The sequence below is a fragment of the Otolemur garnettii genome, unplaced genomic scaffold, assembly GCF_000181295.1.
Source record: "Otolemur garnettii isolate 467f Iridium unplaced genomic scaffold, OtoGar3 scaffold00099, whole genome shotgun sequence".
Classification (NCBI taxonomy): Eukaryota; Metazoa; Chordata; class Mammalia; order Primates; family Galagidae; genus Otolemur; species Otolemur garnettii.
The window spans coordinates 2759535-2781635 of NW_003852494.1; the positions used below are offsets into that span (position 1 = coordinate 2759535).

The window sequence follows — 22101 nt, forward strand, 5'->3', positions numbered from 1 at the left end:
CGAGTCTCCTGCCTCAGCCTCCCAAGTAGCTGGGACCACAGGCGCCCGCCACAATGCCCGGCTATTTTTTGGTTGCAGCTGTCATTGTTGCTTGGCAGGCCAGGCTGGTGTACGTGGCTGGTGCCTTAGCCACTTGAGCCACAGGTGCCGAGCCTATAGGGGGGCTTTAATATATAAACAAACTAAAACATGAATAATGTATTGACTACAAGGGCCAAACACAGTAAGCTAGAGGTAGTAAGAAGCTATTCTGTTCCCAACACATGTTTCTCCTTTCTGATTATTAGATTTTAATCTCCTGGGTAATAGAAAGGTAGGAGGTATAAAGAGATCAGCTATCAAGAAAAAAAGATAACTGGGGTAAAAAGTCCTTAACTCTCATTAGAAAGAGCCAATGTTTCCATTTCCTTCCCCCATGAGGCCAGGGAAGAGGCAGGAAAAGAGAGCTAAAATAAAATATCAATAAAAAAGATTATTTAGAAAATCCAATAACTATGCCAATGAGAACAAGAGGACAATTGACTGCTGTGGCACACTGGAGAAATGTATTTCAAGGTATTAACACAAAGAATTTCAAATACTGTTATATCCATTAGTTTATAGAGTTGTAAAGTTTCTGATCTCAATTTTGGTTGAGTTAACCAAAGGAGTGAGTTTTCACTTTTGACATAAAATTTGATATTAAACACCTGTACCTACCCACCAGTCTAAGCTTAAGAATATCTGAATAGTACCAAGACCAAACTCAGTTGAACCACTGGGTCAAGGCTCAGGCCAGCTATGAGGTATGTCATCACCCGAAGTGTCCACCACTCACACGCATGGGTCTGCTTCATTAAATAGTGAAAACCATTACCCTAGTGTCTTCTAACTCCCTCTGGAGTTTGTCAGCTTTGGTCTTTTCAAAGAGCAGGCTCTGTTCAAGCTCCTTAATGCGGGCATGCTCCAGTTTGGTCTGCGTCTGTTAGTAAAAAGGAAGAGGAAGAGAACACAACAGTGCCACCATGACATGCCAGCACAGGAGGAGAGACAGCGGCATGCAGGCTGAGCCACCAGTACCTTCCGCCAAAGGATGAACAAATGGGGTAATGGAGATGGGAAGAGGATGGAATGAGATGAGGAGGCTGGGGGTGAGGATGAGCACTATGGACAAAAGGATGGTGGTGGACAGGGGACATGAGCTGGTCTCTTTGGAAAGAAAAAATGGAAAACACATGAGCAAGATGAAAGTATCAGATGCATGCAGCCAAATATAAGTTATATTGATAAGTGAAGTTTATCAGCACAAATTAGAATAGTTAATATCCCTCTAAACTATCATTTTCCCTCCTCCCCACGATGGCTACTTGACATTAATGTGTATGTAACTGACTCAATGGCTTCAAAAAGTAAATTAACCCTCAGAATGATTATCACTCTCACCTAAACGTGGAATAAAAAAATCTTAAAGTGTTCTATAAGTCCTCAGAGCAGATCCTTATGTTGTAGCATAAAATTTAATATTAAAAAGGGTCAGGTAATAACCCTAATAAAGGGGGTCCAGAAACTAGAGCTAAGGAAGTCACACTAGTGGCCTCTGTTGAAATGGGTGAAAAGGGTATTTGTGAGATTCTCAGCAACATGATCGCAACAGACAAGTCAGGAGCCATGGGAAGCTCAATTTCCCTCCAAAAGTGGATTTACCAAAGGCTATTTGTCTCAGGGAAGGAGGGAGGAATCAATTACAAAGAGAAAATTCAGTAATAATTATCTTCCACAGCCCCTATCTCTGAAGCAGATCAATTAAGGGGCTCAAGCAGAAAAAAAGTTTAGCTCTAACTGGTAAGGGGCTTATTATTTTTATCCCTCAGAGGGAAGAAAGCTAAGAAATGGTGACACAACACAAAGACATGAGTTTGAATTCACGCAAAGAGCTGGTGGGATCCTAATGCAGTCAGAGCCTCCAAGATCTCACAGATACACTGCATTCTCACAGATACTCATCACCACATCCTTAGGTGTAATCTAACTGGGGAACCCAGAGGGCAATCTCTTTCTGAGAGGTTTAAGTGCTGCAGAATCTTAATCACTCTGAAATAATCTAGATATCCAAATGTACCTTTCATCCCACCCAACCTCTCCTATCCAAAAGGTTATCAGTTATGAGAATAACAAAACCTATTGAAGGAATGGCTCTCAGTAGCTAGTTACTTGTATTAATTTAAATATTTTGTGTTTCTAACTGACCTATCAGTCTGGACAATATGGGCAATGAAAAAATGACAACAGCAGCTAAACAAAGTAGTGCAGAGCTTGAGTAGAAGGTGGAATGTAAAAATAAAGGTTATACACACCTTCACTCATTCTAGTGGTATTCAAGGGACTTCAGTGCATTCAAAGAGGTCACACTGCTTATGAACCAAAAATGCCATTTAAAAGGTAGGTGAAAAATTTAAAAATTCTTCACTTGTTTCAGCTCTTTACACTGAAAATAATCAGATAAAATTCAAAACCTAATTGTCTGGAAAGTCCCCTTGGTCCATATGTGCCTTAGACAAAAGTTGTTCAATTTTACCTGCTTTTACAAAAGAAGATCCAATTCATATCTACATAATTGGGGTCACAGCCTCAAGAACTGAAATCCCAAACCACAGTCCTAAGAAAAGGCATCTTTCATCTCTTGACACTGTGTTAAGTGTCCTCTTGGTAAAAGGTCTCTACTCCCAGATAAAAGGCAAATATACATTTAACATGATTTTTTTTCTCCATTCAGAAATCTTCCAGATGAGCACAGCTACTGCCTCCTGATTGATGGGTATAAACACAAGTTATCTGAGGCTCTAGAGTGGCATTTGATCAATGGTGATCCACTTCCATGCCACTGCACATAGTAAAAATGTGACACTAAACAGGAAACCTTCCTTTTAAAATTATTTCTTTCTTAGAATAAGACACAGAGTAGTCCAAGAGGAAAGTCCTGGGATAGGAGACCAAGAAGGAAAGCAAAGGCTTTGCAAGAAGCGCACAAGAGAGGCAGGAGGGAGATCCCATGCAGACTGACACCGGGGGCAGCAGGAGCCTGTTTTGGAAGGAGAGAAGAGACCCAGATCACTGAAGTAGCTTCACAAAAAGGAACCCTTCAGAATGAAGACCTTTTAAAAAGTTCAGTCTTGAGTTGTCTATTTCAGCTGCCAGGAGGTGGTAAGAAGAAAAATAATTTTTTGTTTTAATTTTATTCTCTTGTGGTAGTAAACAAAGCAAAAAATTCTCAGGCTCTTTTCAACTTGCATCACAATTGGCAGAGTACACCAAGCAGCAGTGCACTGGAGGCCACTTCGGTAAGATTTGTACTGGGAGTTTATCTTCGTCATAAGGAAGAAGATAAACAAAACACATGCCTAATGTTGGTACTACTAGAAAAATCTCACTTCAGTAACAATAAATGTAAAATACATGGTGTCTTCACTGAAGAATGTTTGCCTCTATTTTCACAAACTAGGGAAAACACTGTGTAGCAGCAGCAAAGGAAGTTTGAGCGTCTTGTCAGCTGCACTGGCGGGCACTGACCAGCAGTAGGCGTGCACTGAAAAGGCCACCAGTCAGAACCGGGAGTCTCACAATTGCCTTTTCTCTCGTAAGTAGTAGTATTAGAGAAACTTCCCCAGAATTCCTACAACTCTGCATTAGCAAGCTTTATGCGAGTATGTTTTATCAACTCTTTTGGAATAAAAATAAAATTAGAATAACATTATGAATTATAAAAATAACATTATGAATTAGGTGAAGAAGGCCAGGCCTCCAGACAAAAGAACTTTTTTTTTCTTTTTGGTAAAATTCTTAATAAAGCAAACATTGGCCTAGTCATTAAACAAAATGAATTTACATAGCTTAGTCATTACATACAAGTTCTTCAAGATACAAATGTAATTGCTTTGGAAGCCACATGCACAGAAATATTAAGGTCCATGTCCCAAGGTCAGATTATGCCATTAGTATTTGAGTATATCAATAAGCATTTTAATCTGCAATCAATCTGTGTTAAGAAAAGAAATATCCACACAGTTAAGTGCCCTCTTACATTCTCAGGATCTTCAGAAATCTGGCTCTTTTGCTATCAGTAAAAAAATAAAAAAATTAAACAACAGAAAAGAGACTCAACTAAGGTTTCAATATGTGTTAGGGTTTCAAGATACCTTCATGTGATTAATTTCAAGTAAGTTTATCTGGTAGACTGTACCAGCCTAGTGCTGATGTAAATATTTTAAATTGACCCTCCCCAAACACACAGGCTATAGGCTATATTTCATTTGGATTAGATGATGATATGAAATTTGTAATGAAACTCTGGGTGTTTTTAAATGGATGAGAACACAAAGTCAACTAAAGGAATGTGACTGTATATGAAATGAGCGAAGAAGGTATCTATTAGATTGTTAATGAACTATTAAATTCTGGGTCCTACGAACTAGAAATCAAAAAATGTTCCCTTTACTCTTTTTATAATGACTGTAAAGATGTATTCATTTCCAGAGAAATCAGAGTTCCTATTTGGAAGGGCCCCTGAAATTTAAATACAATTTGGGCAGCCAACAGACTCTAAAATTATAAAGGTAGTAAAAAAATGTATGTTTGGGTAAGTGCACTGAGAAGTGCAATTTTTATCAAAATATTATAAAAACCCAAATATCTGAAAAGTTTAAAAATATTAATTTACATTTGTCATATATTTAGCAATGGCATGAAACCAAGAAAACATTCAATTGTGCCTAATTAAAACACTAATATGAATAAATGTTAAGAAGAGAAACCTGACACTAAAAGACAATCTACAAATTCTAAATATGGCAAAGAAGAAAAAGAAGCCAAATATAAACTGCTTCTTGTTTTTTGTTTTGGTAATTTTTTTTTTAAATTAACTATAATAAACATCTTTTATAGGTTTATAAAAGAACCTATCTTGCTCAACTGAAAAGCAAAGTGAAAAGCTTTGTTAGGGACTATTATAAAACAAAAAGTGCTCTTTAAAATATCAAATCAGAGGAACATACCTAGTCTCACTTAGGACTGCTTTAAATTAAGGCCTGCCATATGTATGACCTAATTAAATCCAATTCATGGTTTTAAATTTTGAAGCATAAGAAAAGAATAGTGAGAATTTGACGCCACAGGAAGCAGGACACTACAGTCACAGACTCAAGGGCTGGCATTTTCACTGTAAAGCCACACCCAAAACTCAATTTGGCCAGAGAGGCTGGGGTTCCTGCCATTCCCGCATCTGAATTTTCTGGCCACACATGTCAGGTGGCACGTTATTTCACCCACATTTCTGAATAGTGGTACCCATAAAAGATTTTAGAGAGCTAGAGGGGGGTTTTACCTCAAGATCGCCTTTGGTAATTGATTCTTCTTCAACCCGGAACTGAAGGTCCTCAACTTTCCTGTGGAATAAAACCAAAACAAAGCACTTAAGAAAGTAAATTAAACCTTTTGGCCAGAGACGCCATCTTCCAGTAATTCACCAAAATGACAAACACAAAGGGAAAGAGGAGAGGCACCGATACATGTTCTCTAGGTCTTTAGAAAACATGGAGTTGTTCCTTTGGCCACATATATGCAAATCTATAAGAAAGGTGATATTGTAGACATCAAAGGAATGGGTACTGTTCAAAAAGGCATGCCACACAAATGTTACCATGGCAAAACTGGAAGAGTCTACAATGTTACCCAGCATGCTGTTGGCATCATTGTAAACAAACAAGTTTTGGCAAGATTCTTGCCAAAAAGATTAATGTTCATATTGAGCTTATTAAGCACTCTAAGAGCCGAGATAGCTTCCTGAAACGTGTGAAGGAAAATGATCAGAAAAAGAAGAAAGCCAAAGAGAAAGGTACCTGGGCTCAACTGAAGCGCCAGCCTGCTCCACCCAGAGAAGCCCACTTTGTGAGAACCAACAGAAAGGAGCCTGAGCTCCTAGAACCCACTCCCTATGAATTCATGGCATAATAAGCATACGACATAGCACACAGGAGTACCAGTGGACCCATGTTTTTAGGTGTAAGAACCTATTTATTCCCCATGAGCTCATGGCATAATAGGTGTACAGCACAGCACACAGGATAACCAATAGACCCCATGTAACAGTGATGATACAAGGTGCTGGAACTTATTTCCCATGAATTCAAAAGTCAATCAACACTTTGTCACATTCAATGACAAAGTGCCTCCCCGAGCTACTGGAACCTCTTCCCTATGAATTCATGGCATGATGGATAAGAATAATAGCCTACTGCTACTGTAAAAATGTTTTTTGTTCATTCACTAAAAGTGTGATTTTTTTTCCCCAAAGAAGTATTGAAGCAAATTTTAATGTGTCCTAAAAAAAAAAGAAAGAAAGTAAATTAACAGTCAGCATAATCCTAGCACTCTGAGAGGCTGAGGTAGGTGAACTGCCTGAGCTAACGAGTTTGAGATCAGCCTGAACAAAAGATCCCATCTCTACTAAAATAGAAAAACTGAGGCAAGAGAATTACTTAAGCCCAAGAGTTAAAGGTTGATGTGAGCTATGACGCCACAACACTCTACCCAGGGTGACAGCTTGAGATTCTGTCTCAAAAGAAAAAAAAAGGGCCAGGCATAGTGGCTCACACCTGAAATTCCAGCACTTGAGAGGCCAAACGGAGCGGACCAGCCTAAGCAAGAGTGAGATCCCATCTCTACCAGGTGTTGTGGCAGGTGCCTGTAACCCTAGCTACTTGGGAGGCTGAGGCAAGAGGATTGTTTAAACCTAAGAGTTTGAGGTTGCTGTGAGCTGTGACGCTATGGCTCTCTACCCAAGGCGACAGAGCGAGAATATGTCTCAAAAAAAAAAAAGAATACAAGAAAAAAATCTCTTTTTATATCATCTCACATTAGGTATTTTAGGGTGAAGTTAGAAGGCTTCTTATGCAGAAACCTCCAATCTTAGAGGCTTTGGGACAATACCAGTACTTGCTCCAAGACAGGGAGCACAGGGCTGTGAACAATTTGGGGGAGAAGCAACCAAAGATTCTATTTCTTTGATTCCCAAATACACATTTATCTCACATTTTATTTTTTGGTTGCAGCCATCATCGTTGTTTGGTGGGCCTGGGCTGGATTCAAACCCGCCACCTTAGGTGTATATGGCTGACGCCTTAGCCACTTGAGCTACAGGCACCGAGCCTTATCTCACATTTTAAATTCTGATATTGGGCATAGGTGTCTATCAAAGCCATCACAAAGCCAATGAAATATAATGATATTCTGAGCATCTATAAGATCCAGGTACCAACCACATTGTGAATTCACCAGCCTGAGCAAGAGTGAGATACCATTTCTACTTAAAAAAAAAAAAAAACAGGAAAAACTAGCGAGGCATTGAAGCAGACACCTGTAATCCCAGCTATTCAGGAGGTTGAAGCAAGAGGATCACTCAAGCCCAAGAATTAGAGGTTGCTGTGAGCTATGACACCACAGCACTCTACCCATGGCAACAGAGTGAGACTCTGTCTCAAAAGAGTATTGTACCCTCACTGTGCGGGCTTACTACACCATTGCTTATGACTGTCCTGAGCACACCATAATACTAGATTATTACTGGTTAAGTTGCTGTTATCAGAAATGACAAAAGATGGCATTAAAGCTAATAGAAGACAAACTTCCAATAATCTAGGGATGTCTGAATAGTTTCCAGGCAGATGCTTTTTTCAGAGATTTTGTTTATTCACAGCCTTGAGAAACTTCCTTTTGTAAGAACTAAACTTGACTTCTCTTACATCACTTAGCATTTGATCTCATACTGGTAATTCTCTAATTGTTTTTACATTTGAGAATTTTGTACTGAGTTTCTCGAGGACAGGGCATTCTATCACCTACCAGACAAGACACAACTTCATAAATACTAAGTAACTCAGGCCTAGAATACCTTCTCCTAGGAATGGTTCCATGTGAAAACTAGGTTGAGATTACCTCTACAATACCACAACTAAAGCAATCCTCAAGAGGATGTCTGGGATGTTCTATTAAATCAATCAGGCCACGTTTAATGATTCCAAGTTTGCTGAAAAAAGTCCTATTAAAGCAATCTCTCTCACACAGTATGAAGAGTTCAATTTATACTGAACACACAGTCATTCTTCTGGTTCTAAGGGTTGACAACAATAATGTTAACAGGAACTTTTTCCCTAAGATCATCAACTGCACCAAGAAAATTTGGGGTCACCTTCTCTCCTCTTCCAATTGGTTGAGAAGCTCCACCTTCTCCCTGTCAGCAGCTTCCACCATTGTTCGCAGCTGGTCCATCTTGGCCTCCAATTCCAGGACATGCTGGGGAAGGCAAGGAAGTCCGTGAGTGGTCTCTTTCTGACCTGGATACAGGCCCAGGAATACCTCCAAAGAGCTACAGGTAAGTGTTACCATAATGGGTAGGCATTGCTCTAAAACCTTGTCACATTAAAATGCTATCTATCTCAACGGGTTACTCTCGGCAGCTTTCCTGGAAGCTAGATGATGAAAAACCACACCATTAAAGCAACAGAGGGTAGTGTTAAAACAACTCTCATCTTTCTTGAAGCTGAAACACATACAAAGAATAATCTACAAACAGGAGCTGTAATCACTGGTAAGGTCCTGGTAAACAAGCTGGTCTAACACAGGCCAAATGACCTGGACATAAAGACTGAAGACTAAGGTAGAATCAAGAAGAACAAAACTTCATTTCTATGATGATAGAAACAGATACCCCAGGTCACAGCTTTCAAACAAGCTCAGAAGTGCTCTCAAGACTAGCTGCTTGGCACCCAGCACTGGGCATGCCCCTAGGCCTCCTCACTCAATTTAGAAACCATCACCATCTCCACAACAAGGTCAGCACCAGACTTCACCTGGTCGTGTCCGTCCCGGGCCAGAGCTAGTTCCTGCTCTATCTCCCCCACGTGGCTCGTGGCCTTGGCCACCTCCGCCCTCTCTAGATCCCGTTCAGCCAGCAGCTGCTCAATGTGCTGCTGCTTCTCCTTCAGGGCCTCCTGGAGGGCAGTGGTGCCGGAGATCTTCCTGGCGTAACGGGAGGAGGTTTCAGTCAACTGCAAAGGAAAGTTAAAGAAGTGAAGGGCGATGATGCAGTCAGGGAAGCAAGGAAGGAATGATGCATGTATGGTGGGCATCTTCTCAGCAAAGCAAGAGCTGCTCCAGCTCGTAAGCTTGCAATGATTAGGAAAGGCTTTTCATCAAAAAAACAAGACAGAGTATGCCTGCTACCTGTAAATCTCACAAAGAACACATCAATGTAAACAGGTTAGATCAACCAGGAAGGTGTTTAGAAGGAGAATAAGTGGCTCAAACCCTAAGTACTCTGAGCTCAGCTGACAGGGCTGGGTAGAAATCTAGAAAAATTCCACAGAACCCATTTAACAAGTTTCTGTACACTCTCAGACCAAGCTTAATAGTTATCTTGTGACGTTCTGGCCAATCTCTTAATCCTTAGACTTGAGAATGAGACTTCTTAATGCTTCCTAAGCTTCTAAATATCATCAAGTAATGAAGAATCCACTCTTTTAAGAGTCACAAACTTTCCTGCAATTGATTAAATAGTTGGATCTTCCTAAGGATTTGCTCCATCTTTCTTTCAAAATGAAAGGCAATGAAGTTCTCACCCAGGAATCCAGCCTTCAGGCTCTGAACCCCAACCTATTTGCTTTCAAATGTGTGGTATGAGTGTGCACATGTACAGACACATATGAGAGAAAGGAAGAAAAAGGAGATGAGGAGAAAAACAGAAGGGAAAGACAAATTTGTGTATAAAGAAGAAAGGAAGAAGGTGAAAGGAAGGAGAAAAAAATAGAGAAGAAGGAGAAGAGAAAAAAACAAAGGAGGGAGGAAGGCAGGGATGGAGTCAGTGTATTCAAGAAACGATGTGTTCAGTTTCTCATCTGTTAATCTTTGCTGATCTGCACACTCAACTCTGCTACCTTGAAGCTAACAACTATGTACAAATCCAGGGAAGAACAACCTTCTATTAACTGTTTACAGGTAATTGGGCAAGTTTAACAATGTTCTTCCAAGCTAGACTCCAGAAGCTGGGAGGTAGGTAAGAAATAGCCTCATCCCTTGGCAAGTGTTCATTCAAGGCTGTTTACTTGGCCATTGCTGGTTCCAGATCAATTCAGTCTTTACTTCATCTTCTACAGTCAAAGCTTCATTCATTACTTGAAGGCTCTCCTCTTAATCAGTTTCTCTGAGCCCTCCTTACAGTGAGGATCTTTCATCAGTTAAGGATTTGGCAATTTGATAACTACGGGAGTAAAAGAATCAAATGCAACTTGTCCATTTATTTTAGTGAAATTTCTTTAATTACTTAAACATACTTGGGGAAACTCCTTTCTGCTCTTTTAACCAATTTCATTATATGGTTAAATTATGCTTTCTCTTACTAACATTTCTTCCTGAACACATTAAATGCGAGGTTCCCAAACCATGTGCAGAGATTTCCCAGGGTGGTGCATCAAACTCTCAGGGGCACTGTGGGATGTTTTAAGTTGCAAGGGTAGTACAGCAACATCTGTTGGACACCAGGCAAGCTACTGGTTTGAGACAATTCGTTTCCAATGTTAGATTGACTATGTTCCTTTCAGTAACATCCATCTTTGCAAAGCTGGGTTTTGGCTATTGCCATGACAAAAAGTACTATGCAAAAATCAATGTGGCACAGGAAATAAAGCAGGCAGTGATAAATATGATTCCAAGGTTTGGTGAGATATGCAGTGCATATGCCATAACCCTAAGTCATTGTGATTACTAACGAATGAATTAAAAAAATTTTTTCTTTCAATTTATGTTTCTCTGGGACAGAAATACATCTCTGACCAATACAATTAAAATCACACTTTTGATTCTCCTATTTCTTCTATATCCTTGGTGTATTCTTTTACAATGACTTTTGGTTTAAAAACTATACTTACCCACAATAAAGACACATAAAAATAAGCAATCTGAAAAGGCAAGTAGACTCATCTGTCTTTTGTGAATTACCTTGATTTAATAAGGAGAGCTAAAAGGAATCAAAGCTGGTCTGGAAACCAAGAGGAGAGCTTGGTGAGAGCCGGGAAAGCATGGTATTTCCCAAAGAAATGGACACTTATAATTAGTTACAAGGTAACAAAAATTACTCAAGAAAGAATGAACTAGGCACTTTCTGGAACTGTTCCTAGAATTCCAAAGCAACAGAATTCTATAATAAAGCTTGCAGGCCCACTCTCAACAAGGCTTTGTCCAAACAAAGGAGTTTGGATTTCTTCACCTCCATTTCATTGTTCGTGTCAGGCTTTTCTCATAATAGTAATTTCTGTTGAAGATGCAGACTTTATTTTCATATGCAAACTGAAAAAAATCTAATTTATTTTACCTGAACATAACAGGTAGAAATTCCATCTGGCTGTCAGAAGATCACAACCCCCACTCAAAGACTCTACCACCCTGCCTTTCCTTTCTCTGCCTGACAATGGAAGAGCAGGCAAACAAGACCAAGGGCCCACGACCCTACTCTCCGATAACACCACTGAAGGTTCTAACTCCTGTCTTCAGTTCACCATCACAAAACAGAGATCTTTGTTCAGTTTGGAATCGAATCTCAGACTGCTGTTTCTAATTCAAACAGTACTTGCCTCACTGTAAGTGAATAAACCAAGGACAGGGCTTCTGACCCGAATGAAATACCACATTAACAAACAGAACGAATTGTCATCTATTTTATTTTAATTCTGACTATTCTATTTTTACTGCTTTAAAGGGGGAAAAAGAGGAAGAGCAGGAGAGGAACTGGAGAAGGAGCAGAAAAGAAGACAGGAAATAACACAAAACACAGTTTTTCCTACTATCCTTCTCAAGTTCCAGAAGTTCCCTTCTTCCCACCACAAAGAAATGATAAATGTTTGACATGATGGATATGCTAGTTACTCTGAACTGATCACTACATATTGTATGTACTGAAACATCATGATGTAACCCCATGAATATGTATAATTATTATTTGTCCATTTAAATTTTTTTTTTTCTGAGACAGAGTCTCACTCTGCCACCCTGGGTAGAGTGCCATGGCATCGTAGCTCACAGCAACCTCAAACTCTTGGGCTCAAGCGATCCTCTTGCCTCAGCCTCCCAAGTAGCTGGGACTACAGACATGTGCCACAAGGCCCAGCCTAAAAAAATTGTGTTTAACAAATTAAAACTAAAAGAAGTTCCATTCTGTATCTTCTGCCCCAAACCAGGAACACTTCTCACATTAACTGCTTTCAGTAGGCTAGACTATGTTAATACAATATTGACATTCTAAGAACACACCTTTTCTCATAATACTTTAGTTCTAAAAACTGAAGTCAGAGAAAGATCTACATACTTGAGAAAAAGGATACTTCCAATTTTCCTGTCATTTTTGGCCCAAAATAATTTCAGAGACAAGAATTCATCCCATGGTAGAATAAGCAGTAGTTACTATAGATTCACCAAGAAATGGTACAAATTTAAAAGGCTTTAAGCTTTTACCTTAAGCCTTTAAGACTCTGAAATGGGCGATTAAAAACCTTTTCCTATTTCAAAAATGATATTCTCACTGGAGTTATATTTTTCCAAAACTTACTTGCACGGGCTATCACAGCAAGCTCTGACCAACATTTAGCACAAGGACAAGCAAAGCAGCACGCTGATAGTGGGCATTTATCATGCCTGGGAAACAGAAGCAGAGAATGAGAAAAGGGTACTTACTAGTCCTGTCCGACTGGGCTTGCTGCTCACGGAAGAGGCCACTGAGCTCATGGAGCTAAGGGAAGAGGCAGAAGGGCTTCGCTTCAGGCTGGCAGGCGTGGTGGCCATTACTCGTCTCACTGCGGCAGCCTTGGCTTTTGCTGGCGTAGTGGAAGGGAAGCCGATCTTGGTCACTTTGTGAACAGGAGCAAACAGGCCATATTTGGGTTGACACTGAAAATACCTTTACAGAAAGAACAATAAGAGCATAACAAAAAACAATTATATAAGAAATAACAAACATAATCAAAAGCTCTTCCAATTTGTGACTGGTTTGCCAGGATGGGACTCTACCATTGAGCTGGGGGCTATAAACCAGCATGCACCATTCACATGTATAGATGCTGATAAATACCCTTAATGATATATATATATATATTTTATTTGAGACAGAGCCTCAAGCTGTCGCCCTGGGTAGAGTACTGTGGTGTCACAGCTCACAGCAATCTCTAATCTCCTGGGCTCAAGCGATTCTCCTGCCTCTGCCCCCCACGTAGCTGGGACTACAGACGCCCACCACAACGCCCAGCTATTTTTTGGTTGTAGCCAGTTGTTTGGCAGGCCCAGGCTGGATTCGAACCCGCCAGCTCAGGTGCATGTGGCTGGCACCTTAGCCACTTGAGCTACAGGCACCAAGCTGATATTTTATAAAACACACTAATAACAATATACTATGCAGATTCAGATTATTCATTTGTTGCTGAGGTTCTATGCAAAGGGAATAAATATTTCTACCATTTGATAAATGTACAGCCGAGAACTTCAGCAATATGCTCATCCCACATAATAAAACCATGCCAAACAAAGGGAAAAAGAAATCAGACAAACACCTAACTCTGACAGATACACTAAAGTGACATGGAGAAATAATAAGTTAGTGATGCCAGTTATGAGACTCACACTGGCAATCTTCTGACTCTTAAGAATTATAAAGTTTTAGGCCAGGTGCGGTGGCTCATGCCTGTAATCCCAGCACTCTGGGAGGCCAAGGCAGGTGGATGACCTGAGCTCATACATTTGAGATCACCCTGAGCCCAGAGCAAGACCTCACCTCCAAAAACAGCAGGACATTGTGGCAGGCACCTGTAGTCCCAGCTACTTAGGAGGCCGAGACAAGAGAATCGCTTGAGCCCAAGAGTTTGAGGTTGCTATGAGCTATGACACCACAGTACTCTACCAAGGTCAACAAAGTGACACCTTGTCTCAAAGAAAAAAAAATTATAAAGTTTTAATATTATGAAGGGATGGCTTCATAATCACTATTGCACCAAGAGGTTTTTTGGTTTTTTTTTTTTTTTTGAGACAGAGTCTCACTATGTCACCCTCAGTAGAGCACTGTGGCATCACAGCCCATAGCAACCACAAACTTGGGTTTATGTGATTCTCTTGCCTAAGCTTCCCAAGAAACTGGGACTATAGGCACCCGCCACAATACCCAGCTATTTTTTGGTTGCAGTTGTCATTGTTGTTTAGCAGGCCCAGGATGGGTTCGAACCCACCTGCCTCAGTATATGTAGCTGGCACCATAACCACTGAGCTACAGACACCGAGCCCCCAAGAGGTTTTTATCTCCATAAGTCACTATCATTGCATTTGTTGGTAAAGCCCATATGCTTATAATCAATTTGTATATACTTCAAAAACACAATGTTAGCTACAACATTTATTAATCAATTGATACGTTAATATACTGCATACTACTACAAATGCATCATATACTACAACCGTCCCAAAAGCCTTCAAAACATTTTGAAAAGTGTGGAAAATTACTCTTGCATTCATTTAAATTATTTGACTCCTATCCTGTGTCTGGTGTTTTATACTTAAAACAGAAGAGGTCTGTTCTCTTATGACAGGATGGAATTCTTATCAGATATGAAAACACATCTTAAAGTTCTTTTCCTAAAAAGGGAGCTATATTCTACCTATGTCCCACCCCTGGATGCCCTACCCCGACCCCTACATGTCCAGGTACTCTTTCAGAGGTTCACTACTACTAAAAGGGAAAGAAGCCAGGATAACATAATATTTCTTTTTGAAAAATAAACTGATACCAGATGTCACTAAAGAAATGGTCAAAAAAAATTTTAGTGAGGAAAAATGGGTAGAATGGGTCTTAGGAAATAAACAGTATAGCTCTAGTTAGGCACAGTCACTCATGCTTGTAAACCCAGCACTCTGGGAGACCAAGGTGGGAAGATCCCTTGAGCCCAGGACTGGACAACATAGTAAGATCCCATCTCTACAAAAATAAAAGCATTAGCCAGGTGTGGTGGTATACACCTGTAGTCCCAGCTACTTGGGAGGCTAAGGCAAGAGGATCACTTCAAGAGTTTGTACAAGAGTTTGAGGCTGCAGAGAGCTATAATGAGGCCACTGTACTCTAGCCTGGGCAACAGAGTGAAACTGTCTCTTTAAATAAAAAAAAAAAAAAAAAGTATAGCTCTTTAAAACACTCATTTCCATCTTATTATACATACTTGAGCATCTTCACATGCAAGAGTGAGACAAGATGTTGGTAGGGCAGCGCCCATGGCTCAAAAGAGTAGGGCACTGGCCCCATATGCCAGAGGTGGCGGGTTCAAACCCAGCCCTGGCCAAAAAAAAAAAAAAAAAAGAAAAGAAAAACCATTCAAATAAATCTTAAAAAAAAAAAAGAGAGAGAGAGATAAGATGTTATACAATTTTTAAACAAACCTTGTTCCAGCAACGGCGCCATCATTCTTCCCAAGAGGTTCATCCAACTCCACACCACACCATTCTCCCTTAGCAAAGTCTGTCTCCCCAAGAAACCGGACTACGCCAGCTTTAGTGCCACCAACCTAGAGAAGAGAAGATTAAAACAAAGAGATGAATATAATTTTATAGCTTCATCCTTTGTGGTTCCAATTAATAATTGGTTCCATTCCATCATTTCTACCAGCACTACCAGCAGATTTTTCCTTTACTTTCTCCTCGGTTTTTCTAGAGTTTTGTTTTTTTTTTTCTTTTGCAGTTTTTGGCCAGGGCTGGGTTTGAACTGGCCACCTCCAGCATATGGGGCTGGTTCCCTATTCCTTTGAGCCACAGGCGCCACCCAGTTTTTCTAGAGTTTCTTTCTTTTATTTTTTTTAAAGACAGAGTCTCAGTCGCCCTGAGTAGAGTGCCGTGGCATGTACCTCAAACTCTTGGGCTCAACCAATTCTGTTGCCTCAGCCTCCCAAGTCGCTGGGGCTACAGGTGTCCGCCACAACACCCAGCTATTTTTTTGTTGCAGTTGTCATCGTTGTTTGGCTGGCCTGGGCTAGGTTCAAACCTGCCAGCCTTGGTATATGTGGCTGGCTCTGTAACCACTGTGCTACAGGCATCGAGCCCAAAGGTGTGTATTTTTTAATGTTTAACTTTTTATCACAGCCACTGTTTGGTATAATATGCAAACTTAAGTAGCTTTCAAATTATTCCATCAGCATTTATCATTTACATTCTCTCATAAGTACACAGTACGTGAGAATACACACGTGTCTGAGTCTTTCCACAGGTTCAGAAGTTCAGTATCTCTGCTACTGCCATAGCACATTCATGACTGCTACTTCTCAGTCTGCCTCATATTTGCCAGTACCAGTGTCCCTTGTTACTGTACTTCTTAGAATATTTTTTTCTAAGCTTTCATCTTATTTCTTAAAATTCCCCAGAATTATAAAAGCGATCACTGCAGGAAATTAAAACCATCACAAACAAAAAAAGAAGGAAAAAGGAAGGAGGAGGAAGGAGGAAGAAAGGAGAAGGAAGAAGGTAGGAGTAAGGAAAAGAATAAGAATATAATACCTGTACTCTTCACACTCAGAGGCAGTCACTGCTGACCTTTTGGTCATTCTCCCTTACACGTAATGGTGGCTGTTAAGTTCCATAGCATGGATGTACCACAAGATATATTACCCATTTTTCTTTGGGGATATTTGACTTTTCTTACTTACTTAAAAAAACTCTTTAGGGCAGCACCCATAGTTCAGTGGATAGGGCACGGACCACATACGTGGAGACTGGTGGGTTCGAACCCAGCCCAGGCCACCTAAAACAAGAATGACAACTGCAACAACAACAACAAAAAATAGCCTGGCATTGTGACGGGTGCTTGTAGTCCCAGCTACTTGGGAGGCTGAGCCAAGAGAATCACTTTAGCCCAAGAGTTTAAGGTTGTTGTGAGCTGTAACACCACAGCACTCTACCCAAGGGTGACAGCTTGAGATGCTGTCTCAAAAAAAAAAAAAAAAAAAACTCTTTATACACACCAAATTTCAATTCTCAAATAGACAATATATTCTCACATTTCAAGAAAATTTGAACAAAAATATGCACAGCATGAAGAATATCCCTTACTAAAAACCCTATCCCCTATCTGCCCCAATCCCACTACCACAGGTAACTACTATTCTTGGTTTTAGAGTACTATTCTTCCCAGTATTTCTTTATGCATATAAAAGCAAGCTTTAATATTTGTATTTTTATTCTCTTTTTTAATTTTTACAAAAAAGACAGTGTACTACATGCACTGTTCTGTGCCCTGCCTTTTTCCATATCAGATCATAGAAAACATCATTTCTGTTTTTACAATTGCCATTTCACTATAAGGATGAATTCTAGCCGTACTGATAGAAATTTAGGTTATACAGGTTTATTTATTTCGTAAATTAAAAAATCATTTTGGCTAATTCTTAAAAAAAAACTAACGGAATTAAGTTCAATTTAGATTACCTTTGGAAGGTAATTTATCTATTTTATTGGTCTTTACATGGAACCAGCTTTTAGGGTTTTTCCCTTGTGCTTGTTTTTGGTGTTCCCTATTTTATTTCATGTTGTTTTTTTTTGAGACAGAGCCTCAAGCTATTCCCCTGGGTAGAGTGCCGTAGCATCACAGCTCACAGCTACCTCCAACTCTGGGCTCAAGCGAGTCTCCAGCCTCAGCCTCCCAAGTAGCTGGGACCACAGGCGCTCGCCACAGCGCCTGGCTATTTTTTGGTTGCAGCCGTCATTGTTGTTTTGGCGGGATTCGAACCTGCCACCTTAGGTGTATGTGGCTGGTGCCTTAGCCACTTGAGCCACAGGTGCCGAGCCTTTCATTTCATTTTTAATTTTTACTGTTTCCTTTTTCTTATTTCTTTCTAGTTGTTTGTGTTTTTCTTCCTAATTTTGTAAAATCAACACTAACTTTATTTTTTAAACTTTAAATATTAAAGGTATTTGTTTATAATCTTTCTCAGAATATAACTTTGTCTAAGTTTGAAATGCAGTGCATTTTTCCCTAGCCTTCTTTAATCCTTTGTTGAAGATGAAAAATGTTAAAAGTTCCAAATTTTTATACCACTTTTCAGGGGTGGGGGGGATTTTTGTGAAACTAGTTATAGGTAGCTGGGTGCGGTGACTCACACCTATAATCCTAGCACTCTGGCAGGCTGAGGCAGGTGGATAGCTTGAGCTTACAACTTTGAGACCAGCCTGAGCAAAACTGAGACCCTGTCTCTACGGAAAAAAAGAAAAAAATTGAGGCAGGAGGATCACTTGAGCCCAAGAGTTGGATGTTGCTGTGAGCTATGACACCACCGCATTCTACCCTACAGCTTGAGACTCCGCCTCAAAAAAAAAAAAAAAAGAGAGAGAAAGACTGATTATAGGAATGAAAGGAGCAATGCTTTCAAGGTAGTCTTGGCAGAAAGGGCATGAGAAGGGTAAGAGAGGGCAGGCAGCTCTGGGATATTTCAAAATGCCCTGGTGTTATGACAGATGTATGGAGGAAGGCTGGAGGTGGAGGAGGAGCAGGCACCCTTCTGTGTTCATCAGTGCCACCTGCAACGTCAGCAGAGTACAGAGTAGGCACTCAACAAACATTTGCTGAATAAATGAAAGGCAGGGCCTACACAGAAAAGACTCCTTCCCTGTGTAAACCAAGGAAAAGGAAAAGGAAATCTATCCTGTGGCTGAGGTTTAATGTAATGTCTCTGAAGTAAGCAAAAGAAGAAATATGCTAATAAAGAACACGGATGCTAAAGTTGAACAAATTCAGATGTCAACTTTGTCTATTAATTGCTCAATTTTTTTATTTACTTTCTAAATCTCAGTTTCCTCACCAGAAAAATGGAAATAACTTAGGACTGTTGTGAGGATTCAGATAACCCACAAAATTGTTCAGCAAAGTTCTGAGAGAGTATAAGAGCATGGCACATGTTAGCAACTAGTTTGCCAGTGCTAACCACGGTACCAGTTCTAGATTTGGCACACTTCACTTCTCAGTACTCTTGCTGGTGTACGTGGAATCTGTAAGTAGTCACTATATAAACCTGTCCTTCCTCTCATACCACACCATTCAGAGCAGCAGTACAACCCACATGGCATGAGTAGAACCAGCACATTAGTTAAAGATGATGCAATTTCTTCAGATAATTTGTCAAATTCTTTGGGGGTGAGTCTCAGTTGCTGTCATAACAATGATTTTGTCAAGAGGCACCTAACAGGCTGTGGTCACAAACCACAGGCTTCATTAAGATCAGTTTTATAAAAAAAAAATCATAAATAAGAGATTAGCAACTATGTCTCTAAGTACAGTTAATGTAATATGACATATACAATGAAAAAAAACCCGCATACCACAAAGTTTGCTTGAAATAGATTACTAGGTCCTAAAATGAGAAGTTTAAAAAATAAAATAAAATAAAATGGGAAGTTTTCTTATACATTTTTCTCCCATCAAACCTGGAACATTTGATTCATAAAACATACAATAGAATACTTTCCCATTCTCTGTAAAAGATCAGTAATTATTTGCAGAATCTTCGACAGAGTCAGAAAGTCTAAAATCCTCAATCAATGGCCAGGCTTGGTGGTTCACACCTGTCATCTCAGCACTGGGAAGGCCAAGGCAGGTGGATTGCCTGAGTTCACAGGTTCAAGACCAGCCTAAGCCAGAGCAATTACCCCACCCCACCATCTCTAAAAAGAGCTGGGCATTATGGTGGGCATCTGTAGTGCCAGCTACTTGGGACGCTGAGGCAAAAGAACTGCTTGAGCCCAAGAATTTGAGGTTGCTGTGGGCTATGACCCCAAGGCACTCTACTAGAGGCAACAAAGTGAGACTCTGTCTCAAAAAAAATAAAATAAAATAAAATAAAATAAATAAAATTACTCAATTGCTTTTCAACTTAATCTTTCTACAGTCAGAAAAAATTTTAAGCATTTAAATGACTTTGTAAAGTTAGGTTTCACTTCTCATGTGTTCCAAAGAATACAGAACATTCTAGTACATGCATTTACATTAAATGTAAGCCAGTATTTTCAAATCATAGCTAAGAAATCTATGGTCTAGAAGATTGGCTCAGGGCCCATAGTTCAGTGGTTAGGGTGCCAGCCACAAGCTCCGGGGCTGGCAGGTTCAAACCCAGCCCAGGCCAGCTAAACAACAATGACAACTGCAACAACAACAACAACAACAACGACAACAACAACAAAATAGCCAGGCAGGGCTGTGCCTGTGGCTCAAAGGAGTAGGGTGCCAGCACTATATACTGGAGGTGGCGGGTTCAAACCAGGCCCTAGCTAAAAAAAGTGCAAAAAAAAAAAAAGAAACATTAAAAAAAATAGCTAGGCATTGTGGCGGGTGCCTATAGTCCCAGGTACTTGGGAGGTTGAGGCAAGAGAATCATTTAAGCCCAAGACTTTGAGGTTGTTGTCTTCGATGACACCACAGCACTCAACCGAGGGTGACACAGTGAGACTCTGTCTCAAAAAAAAAAAAAAAGTAAAGATTATTTAAGAAAAACATTTTCATCATTGAAACAAAAAATATATATATATATTCCTACAATTAATTCTCTTTACTCTCAGAATATAAGCACATACTTCCTAACGCTATAATCAATCTAAGAAGTAGAAAACACTACTGGAAATAAAATTAATTTAAAATACAAACTCAACTAAAGGAAAACCTAGCTACTTTTTTCATGCTTTAGCAAATCTTAGATTTTACGATTCTCATTCATTAATTCAGTATATATTTCTTAAGTGTTTGAGCCCCCAAAATATAAACAGAATACAGTATTGGCCACTGAGGAAAAGAGAAATTCAGGTAAGTAATTCCTATAAAAAGTGGTAACTGATGGCCAGGAAAGGTGGCTGATGTCTGTAATCCTAGCACTGTGGGAGGCCGAGGAGGGTGGATTGCCTGAGCTCACCGGTTCGAGACCAGCCTGAGCCAGAGCAAGACCGCATCTCTAAAAATAGCCGAGCACTGCGGCGGGCGCCTGTAGTCCCAGCTACTTGGGAGGCTGAAACAAGAGAATTGCTTAAATCCAAGAGTTTGAGGTTGCTGTAAGCTATGACACCATCCATGGCACTCTACCAAGGGCAAAGTGAGACACTGTCTCAAAAAAAAAGTGGTAATTGCTTCAAGAGGTTTCTACAAAATGTGCAAGAACAAAGACAAATACCTTCCTATAAGCTCTTATTAAAAAAACAAAAATAGGCTCAGCACCTGTAGCTCAGTGATTAGGATGCCAGACACAAACACTGGGGCTAGTGGGTTCAAACCCTTCCCAGGCCTGCTAAACAACAATGACAACAACAAAATAGCCAGGGGCATTGTAGCAGGCCCCTGTAGTTCCAGCTACCGGGAGGCTAAGGCAAGAGAATAGTTTAAGCCCAAGAGAGTTTGAGGTTGCTGTGAGATATGATGCCACAGCACCCTACTGAGAAGGACATAGTGAGACTCTGTCTCAAAAAAAAAAAAATGGATAAACTCTGCTGGGCTAATGAATGGGCTTACAAATAAGCAGCAGCAAGCATTTAATCCTATGGACTCTTCTATCTATTCATTATTGAGTGCTCAACAAGCTACTTCATCTTACTGTGCCTTGGTTTATAAAGCTATAGAATGTCCAATGAGTGGTAATGAGAGATTGTTTTACAGAAATTTTGCAAGCAACACAGTTATGTAAGGCAGATTCTTATCTGCCATAGTCCAAGTTAAATAGCCTATTTTAAATAGTAAATATGCGCTGGGTACAGTGGCTCATGCCTGTAATACTAGCACTCTAGGAGGCCAAGGTGGGTGGACTGCCTGAGCTCAGGAGCCTAAGACCAGCCTGAGCAAAAGTGAGACCTTGTCTCTACTACAAATAGAAAAGCTAGCCAGGAATTGTGGGAGCACCTGTAGTCCCAGCTACTCGGGAGGCTGAGCCAAGAGGACTGACTGCTTGAGTCCAAGAGTTAGAGGATGCTATGAGCTATGACACCACAGCACTCTACCCAGGGTGACAAGACTAAGACTCTGTCTTGGCTCGGCGCCTG

General features: G+C 40.2%; 1 protein-coding gene across 1 annotated transcript in view; it reads right to left on the bottom strand.

Annotated features, from left to right (window-relative positions):
- CLIP1 (CAP-Gly domain containing linker protein 1) overlaps positions 1-22101 on the bottom strand; it is a 107343-nt gene that overhangs the window by 80743 nt on the left and 4499 nt on the right. Inside the window, exons 2-8 of the mRNA XM_023516840.1 lie at positions 15487-15611; positions 12751-12973; positions 8880-9077; positions 8219-8322; positions 5357-5417; positions 4058-4090; positions 857-961 (exon numbers count right to left, since the gene is read on the bottom strand). Coding sequence (XP_023372608.1) covers positions 857-961; positions 4058-4090; positions 5357-5417; positions 8219-8322; positions 8880-9077; positions 12751-12973; positions 15487-15611 — 849 coding nt within the window. The remainder of the gene's footprint in view (positions 1-856; positions 962-4057; positions 4091-5356; positions 5418-8218; positions 8323-8879; positions 9078-12750; positions 12974-15486; positions 15612-22101) is intronic.